Below are 12,582 nucleotides of genomic sequence, written 5' to 3'. Positions count from 1 at the left end.
CAGAAGTTGCAGTGAGCCAAGATTGCAACCCAGCCAAGTGCCTGGGTGACAAAGTGAGATTCTGTCTCAAAAAAAAAAAAAGAAAGAAAGAAAATAGCAGTACAAGAGGGTACCTGGTTAGAGTAAAATCGTGAGGAGGGTGCCTGCTCTTTTTCCCCCCTGATTTCATCCACTGTCCAACCCCACCTGCACCCTCAGTGGGAAGTCCCAAAGGCCTCCTCTGCCCCATCCCGGAGCTGACCGTGGGTCTAGGAGTCATTCCTCTTTCTTCTCCCTCCAACCCCTTCCCCTGGATCTGTTTGCATCACCAGCAAATGGAGTCTGGGGCCAAGTTCAGCCCACTTTCCAATTTTGTAAATAAAGTTGTATTGGCATACAACCATGCCCATCCATGTACATGTCATCTATAGCTGCATTAGCTCTACAATGGCAACTTTGAGTAGTTGCGGCAGAAGCCACCCAGCCCACAAAAATAAAAATATTTATTACCCAGCCCTTTACAGAAAAAGTTTGCCGACTCCTGGTTTATATCTACAAGCCCTGTCACAGGCAAGGATGAGACTTGGTCAGGGCAGTGAGCCTAGAGAAGGGGGAGACAGGACGGGCCACCATCATACCTGATCACTACTCTCCCCTCCCTCCATTCACTCAGCAAGGACGGCGGAGGGCGCGGGGCCGGCTCTGGGCCAGGTGCCCAAAGTCCAGTGGGGGAGGAAGCAGGCAGGGCATCCCGGAGCTCCCAGGCCTGTGGGTCCCCAGATGGTTGCAAAAGGGCCTCCAGTAGGGCAATTCGGATTGAAGGAAAGGAGAATGAACTAGAAGGCTTGTGTTGAGGCCATGAGGCATCCAGTGCAAAGCCACAGTCCCAAGGGTGGCTGACTGAGAGCAGTGAGGGGAACTGAAGTTGGAGGGGCCCAGGCCTGAGCTGAGGCCTAAGAGGGGGATTGGGGGGAGAACGGAGCCCAGCCCAGAGGAGAGAGGGGCTCGCGGCGTGGTGTTCCCTCCGTACCCAGCCCATCTCCTTCCACCCCTGCAGCTGCGAGGTGCGCCCAGGACCGGAGTTCCTGACCCGCGCCTACACCTTCTACCCCAGCCGGCTCTTTCGAGCCCACCAGTTCTACTACGAGGACCCCTTCTGCGGAGAGCCTGCCCACTCGCTGCTCGTCAAGGGCAAAGTCCGCCTGCGCCGGGCCTCCTGGGTCACCCGGGGAGCCACCGAGGCCGACTACTACCTGCACAAAGTGGGCATCGTCTTTCACAGCCGCCGGGCCCTGCTCGACGTCTCCGGGCGCCTCAACCAGACCCGCGCCGGCCGGGACTGCGCGCGGTGGCTGCCCCCGGCCCGGGCCTGGATGCCCGGGGCGCTGTACGAGCTGCGGAGCGCCCGGGCCCAGGGGGACTGCCTGGAGGCGCTGGGCCTCAGCATGCACGAGCTCAGCCTGGTCCGCGTGCAGCGCCGACTGCAGCCGCAGCCCCGGGCGGCGCCCCGGTTGGTGGAGGAGCTGTACCTGGGGGACATCCACACCGACCCGGCCGAGAGGCGGCACTACCGGCCCACCGGCTACCAGCGCCCGCTGCAGAGCGCACTGGTGAGTGGGGAGGGGGGGTCTCGGGGGGCGAGCTCGGAGCCCAGCCCCGCAGCTTTGCAAGATCTGGGCCGGCCCAGGGCTCTGGCCGTCCGGCTGTCATCACTGCCCCTCCCCACTCTGGTCCACGTGCCTCAGGACATTTGCACACCCTGTTCACGCTGCTGGAGACATCTTTTTTCAGCCTTTACAAGGCTGGCGGGCCTCGGGTCGGCCTTCCCACGCTGGTCCTCCCCAGCCCCTGTCCTCGTGGGCACTGCAGGATCTCGTTTCTGCCCCTGCTGGGCACAGAGGCTTGGGCGGGAGTCCCCCTCCCTTGGTTCTCGGCTGAAATATCCGCTCCAGTTCCCATTCTACTGTTCCCCGTTTCCCGCGAGTGACCTTGCCAGCTCTCAGCCCGTTCTGAAGCTCCGTTGGTGACTTGTTTATTGCCTCTCCTTCTGGCGCTAGGTCCTTCACAAGGGTGGGGTCACAGCGGGCACCTAGCACGACGGGTCAGGCACATGATCAGGACCAATAAATGTGGATGGATGAATTAGGGGGAGGGCAGCTTTCCTCCAGGGTGCCGCTGGGGCCGCGCACACCAGCCCAGATGCCGGTCCCTTGAAATCTCAGTGCGAGCCTCACACCGACCTAGCCGCACAGCCACTGGGGCGCCACTCCCATCCACTCCCAAACCAGAGGGCGAAGACACGTGGCCTGGGCTTCTTGTGAGAAGGCCGAAAGGGATCCGTCAGGTCTGGGGGGAGCCCGGGGTTCTGCATTTCCAGCAAGCCGTCCGGGGTGTGGGGAGGCTGCAGTCTAAAGGAAACCGCCCTGTCTTTGACATGCTCCCCCTTGACTCCAGCACGAATTTCATTTAAGCTGATTAACCTAGATTTTAGATGAAGCCATGGCCCGCATACCATCCTAATTTGGGGAAGATCTAGTAGCACCCCACACACACACTTTTTTTTTTTTTTTTTTTTCCACGTGAGCAAACAGGCAGAAAGAAACATAATTTTACTGTATAATGGCTCCTGGCACATAGCTCAGAGCCTGGCTCCTACAAGGGTGTGGACCTAGGACCTTCCCAGTGTCAGAGAACCCTCTGGTGGCTGGTGAGGCCTAAGGACCCCTCTTCAGAAAATCTGTTTTTAAAAGCATAAGAGAAAATACATGGGATTTAAATGAAAACCGGTTCTATTAAAATAGTAACCCAAGTTTTAAAGTATTAATTTGTGATATAGAAAAACGATAAATGTGAAATCTTTATTTGCCCTCATTTCAAAGCAGGGATGACTGCAAACCATGTTTCCAGTACCTGCAACGCTGTTAGCGTCATACAAAGTCAGAGGTTCTGCTGACGCTACTGGGGTGCATTGCCTCCATTTACAATGAGAAGAAACGTTAACTTTTATTAGTGAAAGGTTAGTGAAAATGAAGTTGAGGTTAGCATTCCAGGTGAAAAACCTCTGTACAAGGCACCCAATGAGTATTTCCTGAGTGCACAGATGAGCAGATGGAGGGAGGAAGGATGAATGGGTGTGGATGGATGGATGGGTTCAGCATCCCCATGAAGTCCTCTTGGAGCTCTTAGGCCACCTTCACATCATTCATCATGTATTTGTTGCCTACTGTGTACTAGACATTCAAGGAACTAAACCAGATGAGGCAACTTCTCACCCCTGGCAGCAGCCACTTGTCACTGCCCCAATGTGGGAGCACTGTGGATGAGACAGAGCGTAAGCCTGCCTTCCTCCCCCTCCCCCTCCCCTTCTCCAAACCGAGGATCTCAGTAGCAGAGGAGGAACATGACACGAAGTTCTCATAATCAGAAAATCAGCCTCAGAGTTCTTTTTATGACCTCGAAATTATTCCCTTTTTGGCAACCAATGTTCTAGGCTGGTGTGGCGTTAATCCTACTTAGTTCAGAGAAGGCGCTAGTGGTGAGTTGATTACTGGCCACCACCACCTCATTAGGAGGGGAAACTGCTCTGAATGCAGAGAGGACAGATCCCCGGGGGCTGCGGAGGCTGACAATTTCATGCGTCCCCAGGCAGGACTCTGGGGCCATGGCTGTCCCTGCCCTCCCTGCTGCCTGGCTAACCCGGGTGGCCAATCCAGCCTGAAATGTGATTGAGAAGCAAAACACATAGAAATGAATGCAGAGATGAACAGTGCCAGATGTACAGACATTAAATTAAAGGTCTGCTCACCAGTGGCTCCTCTCCTTGGGAAAAAAAAAAGAAAAAAGAAAGAGAAAAGACAGATAATTTCAAAGAAGGAACTGCTGCAGAGAAGCCCCTAAGAAATGAATCAGTTGTTGCCTTATGTTCTCTGGGGCCCACGCCCTGCCCACGACCCAAACCAGATGGTAAACATGAACATTTTTAGAAGTTCATTTAAAACCAATTGGATCCCCAAATTCATTGCCTGCATATAGAATCCTAATCAATCAGCCAACACCGGACCAAAATTATCTGAGCCTGGTGTCACCTCTGGGGGTTAATTAGAAACTGTTATGTAGTGTTTGAGAAATAACTTTATGTAACAGGCTTAAATGAGTAAGAGTTTGGTTTCTGTACAAGTGTGAATTCTGCCTGCCGGGGGCCTTGTTTACTAACGCAGGAGACTTCAGACCTCTGCAGAAAGATGCCCGGAAGACTTCCCATGGAGCCGGGAACCTTGTCTCACCACCTTCAAAAGCACCAGAGAAGGAAATGCCTTTTCTCACCCCTCTTTCACCTTAAAAGTTTGCTGGTTCTCAATTTGCTTCTGCTCTGCAGAAAACTGCTTGCCCCAAATTACTAACCAGCATCCCCAAACGTCCTATCTGCAGAGAATATCTTTTGTTTGTTTGTCCTTTGTGGTGGGTAAGGAGAGCTCTGGGATTATTTTGCTGTAATGCATTACGTCCTCTCAATATACATTAGTGTGACATAGAGTCAACTCCCATCAGCCGGCATCCCCATCACCAACACTCCAGCTAACTATCAAGCTTGCTTGCTCCTGTCACAAACATTTTTGCAGCCATTTGCTAGCATTTCAGAGAACCATCAAGCTCTCTGGGCCAAAATCCCCATAACCAAAGCCAATATGGTCTCCAATGTTATATAAATCAAGGAAACTTAAGGTTCATTATAGAAATAAAAAATAACAGCTTATAAAATGACACCCCCCCAAAAAAAAAAAAAACCACTGTTATCAATCATCCAATATTTTCTTTCTAAGCCAGAACTTCTAAATGTTACTTGTCTGGCATGAAACTCACTCAGTACTGTATGGAACTCAGCAGTGCTATATGGAAATCTTGGGAGTTTTGCAAGAAAAAATATATTGGAGCTAATTTCCCAGCTGGGCCTTCAAAACGCCCCCTTCCTGTGCCTGTCCTGGCTGGACTGCAACTCTAAGTTTCCTTCTGGAATGGCAACAGCAGGAGATGTTTGCTTGTTCCCACATCAGCTTTGACAAGTTCCAAGGCCATTTACCTTCCAGAACGGTGCTCTGGCCTCAAGTCTGGGCAGCAGCTGCTTTTTTAGAAATAAAATAGGAGAAGGGGAAGGAGAGGGAGAAAGAAGGAAGAAGTCTGTATCGCATTCCTTTTTAGTGTCTGCTGAGCCTTTTCACTCCAAAACGCAGACTACTCCCACGCAATTTAGTTTAGCATCTGTTTCCTGTTAACGTGTTTTATGGTAAACACAGCTCACGAGAGTTTGTAAGGCAGGGACAACTGTAAATACAGGCAAAGATGGAGGAAAATCAACTCATAGCCTGGGACAAGTGAGGGTGTGGCGGCACCTGAAGACCTAAGTGTGGTCGGTTTTCCCTATAACAAATAACATGAGAATGAACATCTTTGAGCCACAGCTCTTCACGAGATTTCAATTGTCTCCTTCGCACAGACTTAAGCAATGGGCTTCCAAAGACATCATTTTTTATTTTTTATTTTTTTGTGAGATGGAGTCTTGCTCTGTCACTCAGGCTGGAGTGCAGTGGCACAATCTCAGCTCACTACAGCCTCTGCCTCCCAGATTCAAGCAATTCTACATCAGTCTCCCAAGTAGCTGGGATCACAGACGTGCACCACCACACCTGGCTAATTTTTGTATTTTTTGTAGAGACGGCTTTTCACCATGTTGGCCAGGATGGTCTTGATCTCCTGATCTCATGATCCATTGATCTATCTGCCTTGGCTTCCCAAAGTGCTGGGATGACAGGCGTGAGCCACTGCACCCGGCCTATCTTTTTTTTTTTAGATGTTGTCTTGCTCTGTCCCCCAGGCTGGAGTACAGTGGTGTAATCTTGGCTCACTGCAACTTCCACCTCCCGGGTTCAAGCTATTCTCCTGCCTCAGCCTCCCAAGTCCCTGGGATTACAGGCATGTGCTGCCACACCTGGCTAATTTTTGTATTTCTGGTAGAGATGGGTTTTCACCGTGTTGGCCAGGCTGGTCTTGAACTCCTGATCTCAAGTGATCTGCCCACCTCAGCCTCCCAAAGTGCTGGGATTATAGGTGTGAGCCACCATGCTCGGCTCAGACATGTTTTGATGGCTTTTGACCCTTGTTGCCATATTCACTTTCCATGGGGTAGGTAGAGCAAATGATGTGCACCTTCCACTGTGAGATTTCTAAAGACAAAAATCCTCTATTCTCTACCTGTAGGGAAGATGTAACCTGCTATGAGCACAGGAGAGTGGGAGCTCAGACAGCCGGGTGCAAGCCAGGCTGCATTTCAGCTGGTCTCTGCCACTTCCAGGCCGGACAACCTGGGCAGTCCAGCCGGTCCTCTGGGTCTCAGCTCCCTCCGCTATAACATGTACCAGTTGCCCGGGAAGTGCTTAGCATAGTTCCTGGCACTTCGGAAACACCTAGAAGAGTGAGCTAGAAAAAAGATCAACTTTCACGGTCAAATTCCAGGACCAAGCACACTGGGCTGGAGCAAGGGCAACTTCTGTCAGGTCCCAAGACGAAGGCCACCTGTGCTTCCGTTCATTTCTCATTTATTCATGCAACAAATGTGTGCTTGCTGCGAGCCAAGCCCTGTGCTGTGGGGATGGGGTAGCCGCAGAGGCAGTTCCCGCTTTCTAGGGCGTTTTAGGACTGTAAGGCATAATGCGTTCCAGTTTGATGAGGGGCGAGGGATAGAGAGAAGAGAGTCTCAGGGGGTGGAATGAGGAAGATAAAAGCGGGTGGTGTGCCAGCCCTGAGCCCCACCTTACATGGGGCATTCGGGAAAGCTCTCTCTGGTGCCCAGCAGAGACCTAGTAAGAAGGAACTGGCAGGGAGTTCAGACAGCAGGAGACCCAAGGCCCGAGGATACAGGGGCTGACCTCCATCAAGGAGGCCCTCCTGACTGAAGCAAAAAGGCCGTCCTGACTGAAGGCAGGGAGTGAGAGAGAGAGGAGGGAGGGACAGGCCGCACCTCACTCTGCCTTTTCACCCCTACAGAGCTGGGGTTCCTTTCCAGGCTGCACCCCAACTTCTCCCTGTGGGACAACCACCGTTTTTCTGTTTGTCTTTCGCCAGCACCACGTGCGGCCGTGCCCAGCCTGTGGCCTCATTGCCCGCTCTGATGTGCACCACCCGCCCGTGCTGCCGCCCCCTCTGGCCCTGCCCCTGCGCCTGGGCGGCTGGTGGGTCAGCTCGGGATGCGAGGTGCGCCCAGCGGTCCTGTTCCTCACCCGGCTCTTCACTTTCCACGGGCACAGCCGCTCCTGGGAAGGGTATTACCATCACTTCTCAGACCCAGCCTGCCAGCAGCCCACCTTCACCGTGTATGCCGCCGGCCGCTACACCAGGGGCACGCCGTCCACCAGGGTCCGCGGCGGCACCGAGCTGGTGTTCGAGGTTACACGGGCCCATGTAACCCCCATGGACCAGGTCACCACGGCCATGCTTAACTTCTCTGAGCCACGCAGCTGTGGGGGTGCGGGGGCCTGGTCCGTGGGCACTGAGCGGGATGTCACAGCCACCAATGGCTGCCTGCCGCTGGGCATCCGGCTCCCACACGTGGAATACGAGCTTTTCAAGATGGAGCAAGACCCCCTCGGGCAAAGCCTGCTCTTCATCGGACAAAGGCCCACTGATGGGTCAAGTCCCAATACCCCAGAGAAACGCCCCACCTCCTACCAAGCACCCCTGGTGCTCTGTCGGGGAGAAGCCCCCGACTTCTCCAGGCCCCCGCAGCACCGACCATTGCTGCAGAAGCACCCCAGCACAGGGGGTCTTCGCGTAGCCCCCCTCCCACTTCTGCCCCTAGTTCTAGGGCTGGCTTTCCTCTACTGGCTATGACATTGGACTTGACATCAGGATGGTGGCTCTGGACACCCATTCAACTCTTCAGACTCCCTCCTGGAAACTGTAGGGAAGGAACCATTCTCCTCTGCTCTGTCATGGATGGATGCACAGCCCCACTGCTTCCAAACTCTGCCTGCATTCCATGTGGCTCAGGGCATGAGCTTAACACCTGCAAAGCCTATACCACATCCCACAGCCCACGTCCCAGTCATGCACTTGGACGCGGCAGTGATGTTCATTGCTATGTGAGTTTCTAAAGATCACTCCCAATTTTTCTACTTTCCTTATCCTTGGCAGCCCGCCAACAGGTACAGTCAGGTGGCCACATGGAACCCCCCCATCCCACGCTGCTCCCCGTTCTTCCCATCCTGACCCTTGGGATTCCAAGATGGGAGCAAGAGGAGACCCTGAGGTTCTGCCTAGGGACAAGGCCTACTGCTCTGCCATGTCTGTAGGTTGTTGTTTAAAGATTATTAATTCGAATTTAGCAATACGATCTCTAAGTGGTGCCATGAATTAAAGATGCCACTTCGGGCTTTCAGTGCTTCTCAGCTTTCTGGCGAAGGGCCTTGTGTCTTCAGAGGCAGCTCAGCTTTCCTGAATCCTGACTGCTGGCATTCGTCTGCATCTGCCTGTGCTTCTGTGAGTCAGACCTCAAGCTGCCAATACTGCGTGTGGATAAATCCAGTTTTCCCGGGCCAGCATGCAAATGAAGAGGACTCCATCTGAGCTGAGAAGTGTGGCCTCCCCAGAGCAGGCTGCAGCCTCCAAGCCTCCCTAGCCCAAGCGAATGCCAGTGTGCACCAGGCTGGCTGCTGGGGGCAGGTATTTGGAGGGGAGCAGCGTTTCCAGCCTTCTGAAAGTAGTTAATAGTAATGACCGCCATAACACTAACATGCTCTGCAATTCGCCCTGCCCAGCCATGCTCGGTTGCCAAGATTTCCTGTGCTTGCCTGACAAACGAAATCTCTGAGTGTGTATCTTTGGGTCCACCCTAGGGAGAAGTCGGGGTCGCCAGGCTACATGGCGACATCTGGACAGCTCCACCTTGCCCAGCCTCCTTGCCATGATCCTAATATATTGGTGTCCTCTGCTCAGAGGGGACTGTCATCATGGTGGGAACAGGCTGTGCCTCTCCAGGGACTCTACCCGAATTCCCAGGGCCTCATCTGTACACTGAAATTAACTGGCCTCCTGGTGGGCCCGAGGGTTTTCAGGACTGGGGGCTGATGACTCACCCCCTCCTTCCTCCTCCTGATCTCTATCTCTAGCTCTTATCACAGATTTTGAACAATTGTCTGTGAGGTTAATGATGCTTTCAGAGGGAAGCCCTCGTCCTCCTTGAGATTGTGTGGGGTCCAATCAGCCTGCTGAAATTGCTCCCACTTATTACCCATTCTTCTTCTTTAAAAAAAAAAAAAAAAAGCCCATCAAGTTAGCATTCTCTGTAGGTCTCAGACAGCTACCAGTGTTCCTGGCATATTTACCAAAGTACAAGAAATAATTACATTATTTACAGTTTCAGACTACATCAGGGTGGGGGGAGCTCCTGTTGGGGACGGCGGTGGGTGTCGATGATGTGTCCACGGCTGAGCAGGTCTTGTATCCGAGACCTGAAGCAATCATGCCACCATTTATCATCAAATTTAAACCTTTTAATAAAATTAAACAGCCTGAAAAATGCTCTTGCTGGTTATTAAAGTCAACCAAGGGAATTATGGTTCTAAAGAAAGGAAGCGGAATGTCCTCCAGAGAATGTGTGAAAGGGAATAAAACCAGTGGAGGTAAACCCCAGCTCTCTCAGTTCTGCTCTCATGTCACTGCCTGCCCTGCTGAAAACCCCCCAGGGGCTTCCACTGCACTCAGAATAAAAGCCTGACTTCTGGCTCACTGTTGCCTGCAAGGCTCAGCCACGCCTCCCCATGCCCTGGCCACACTGGCCTTCTTTCTGTTTCTTGGATCACAGGAGCTGTTGCTGCCTTGGGGCCTTTGCACAAGCCCTGACTTCTGCCTAGCGTCTCTTCCCCAGACCTTCAGAAGCTTAGCACTTTGTTTTCAATCAAGTCTCGGACCAGATGTCACCCCCTGAAGATGTCACCATGCGCATCCCAAAGAGCAGCCCCACTTCTTCCCCGGTCCTTCTGTCAATCCATTGCATCACAGGTGCATGTTCTTTGTCATGAAAACTGATCACTGTCAGAAATGACCTTATTTGCCTAGAATGTAAGCTCCAACGAAAACAACTCAGCTCTGACTCACTGCCTGCAATCTTTCCAGAAGGGTCCAGCGTGCCTGGTGCATGGTAGAAAGACCTTCAATGAATATGGCAGACTCAGCAAATGTTGGTCATCGCTGTGAAGCCTCACACTGAGACCTGTGAATGGGCCTCCTCCATCTACCAGATTCAGTGACCCCCGGGAGGCCCAGCTGAGTCAGTGAGAGGGCTGTGAGTCTCTGCGTCTTGCACGCGAGGACACTGAGGCACAGAGAGGAGAAGTGGCTGGGCTCCAGAGCCTGAGATCCAGGACTCTGTCTCACAGCCCGCGGGCTTGGGGTGTCCTCCTGACTCTTGGAGGGAATGGGATTCCTTGATTTTATTTGGGGAAGGCAATTTAGTGTTGCTTCGTGGGACATGGCGTGAGCCATCCCTAATGAAAAGGAGTGTGTTGAGCAGGACAGCAGCTTCCTGGATCCCCTCAGTTGGACTTAGTTGCTCTCTGCTCGCTGGGGCTTGTTAGTTTGGGGGCAGGTGATGCTGCTTGGAGCTACGAAGGCTGAAGAAAGGGCAACCATCCCTTTTCTCCCAGGCAGAGGGTCAGGGCTTCCAAGACTCTGGGCTGATAAAGGAAGGGGTCGTTTCAGAGGCTGAGGAGCTGAGACTCCCTGGCGACAGGGCCAGAGGCCCATGGGCACCAAGCCTTCCTTCCAGCCCTTTGCTCCTGCCCCTTAAGTCTCTGCCCTTCACACAAAACGCGAGAGCGCTCTCATCCACAGAGGGGGAGGAAAGCCCAGAGTCCTATTTCCAAATAAAATTAATGTTCTCCATTGCATGTTCAGTCACGCTGAAAGGTGAGGGGTGGGTGGGAAGCCCATGCAGTTGATAATTTCATTGTGCAACTCCCAGGAGAGCAAATGAGCTTTTTTCCCTTAATAAAAAGTTGAAATTGTATACAGCTCTCAGAGGTCCATTAACTAACAGATGCTGGTTATCATAAGAAGCTCTTTGCCTTTCACTAAGCGCATGTTTTTAATCTCCCAGCGGTGCTACCGGGCTGAGCAGCAGCGTGTGGCTTGGTGACGCAGGCCCGCCAGCACGTGGCCCTGATCTGTGCATCCTCTCCTGGGGCACAGGTGACTCAGGCATGAGGGGCTAGAGCTTTCTGACGCAGAATGGAGCACTGCATCAGGGCCTGGTCGGGGCTGATTCATACCCATTAGCATTGCAGACTGGAGCCAAGCAGGGAAGAGCTGTTCCCACTTCAAGAGGGGACTTGAACAGTAGCGTGCAGCCTCCAGTCTGCTCCTGATGCTTCTGAGAGACTGAAAGCCTGCTCCTTCTCACACACACAACCCCCCTTAAATGGATGTCAGCATGAACACAAATGACCTGTCGACATTCCCCAAAACCACCCTTCCAAGCTTCCAGGCAGACCCTCCTCCTGCCCACTTGGCACCTCCACCTTCCATTTCGGCCACAGTGGCCTCCTTGCTCTCCTGCAGTCCCATGGAACCTGGTGCCTCTCAAGGTCTTGGCTCCAGCTCTCCCTCGCCTGGAAGGCTCTGCCCACCTCACCCCTGACTACCCCAAAGATAGCGTCCACCACAGCACAGTCACTTCATCACAGCATTTGTCAGTAGCCAAAATCTGAAAAAATTCCTGGTTGTTGGTTTTCACCTATTGTTAGCCTCTCTCCTCTAGCATGAGCTCTGTGCCAGCAGGGTCCTTGTCTGTCTCGTTCTCCGTGGATCCCCAGTGTTAGAATGGTGCCGGGCACATAGTAGGAGGTAAATAAATACCAGTTAAAAGAATACATGTTCCAAGACCTGGTTGGAGACTGAATTCAAGCAGCAGGGTGACACCCACACACTATACTGGCTTGGAATTTTGATGTTGCTGACTTTTTTTCTAATCAGCTGGGCAGAGCAGAACCAAGGCCTGTGAACTTGAGGACATCTGTTTTCTACTAGCCAGTATATTTCTAGAATAGCATTAAAGACCACTGTTATCCCCGAATAGGAGGCCACAGGGCCTGGTGAGAGGTGCCTTGAGACTCCATCTCAAGCTTCTCATCTCCCAAAGGCCAGGGAGACTGGGAGAGCCTCAGCCTCACACAGGTACCCAAGACTTTCCTTTCTTAGTTTTGGAGCCTCTATCTCCCCACCCCCCACCCTGCCAGCTTCAGTTTCTTTATCAATAAAATGAGCTGAAACCTGATGGTTCCTGAAGCCAACCAGCCCCAACACCAGTTACAGGAAGACCCAAAATAGTAAGTGATTCAAATGGAATCAATAACGTATTTTGAGAGAAATGGCAAAAAAAAAAAAAAAAGAAAAGAAAAAAAGAAAAAGCTGGGCACGGTGGCTCATGCCTGTAATCTCATAACTTTGGGAGGTGAGGCGGGCAGATCACGAGGTCAGGAGATTGAGACTATCCTGGCTAACACGGTGAAACCCCGTCTCTACTAAAAATACAAAAAATTAGCCAGGCGTGGTGGC

General features: G+C 52.5%; 1 protein-coding gene across 2 annotated transcripts in view; it reads left to right on the top strand.

Moving 5' to 3' along the window:
* Nucleotides 1-9,547, top strand: part of APCDD1L (adenomatosis polyposis coli down-regulated 1-like) — a 62,312-nt gene extending 52,765 nt beyond the window's left edge. For both annotated transcript variants that reach the window (XM_011992296.1, XM_011992297.1), the window contains 2 exons: nt 1,037-1,589; nt 7,096-9,547. In XM_011992296.1, the coding sequence (XP_011847686.1) occupies nt 1,037-1,589; nt 7,096-7,860 (1,318 nt within the window). In that variant the 3' untranslated portion in view covers nt 7,861-9,547. The remainder of the gene's footprint in view (nt 1-1,036; nt 1,590-7,095) is intronic.
* The last annotated feature ends 3,035 nt before the right edge of the window (nt 9,548-12,582 follow it).

Source organism: Mandrillus leucophaeus, unplaced genomic scaffold (assembly GCF_000951045.1).
Source record: "Mandrillus leucophaeus isolate KB7577 unplaced genomic scaffold, Mleu.le_1.0 Scaffold41, whole genome shotgun sequence".
Lineage (NCBI taxonomy): Eukaryota > Metazoa > Chordata > Mammalia > Primates > Cercopithecidae > Mandrillus > Mandrillus leucophaeus.
This window is presented reverse-complemented; position numbering and strand designations above follow the sequence as displayed.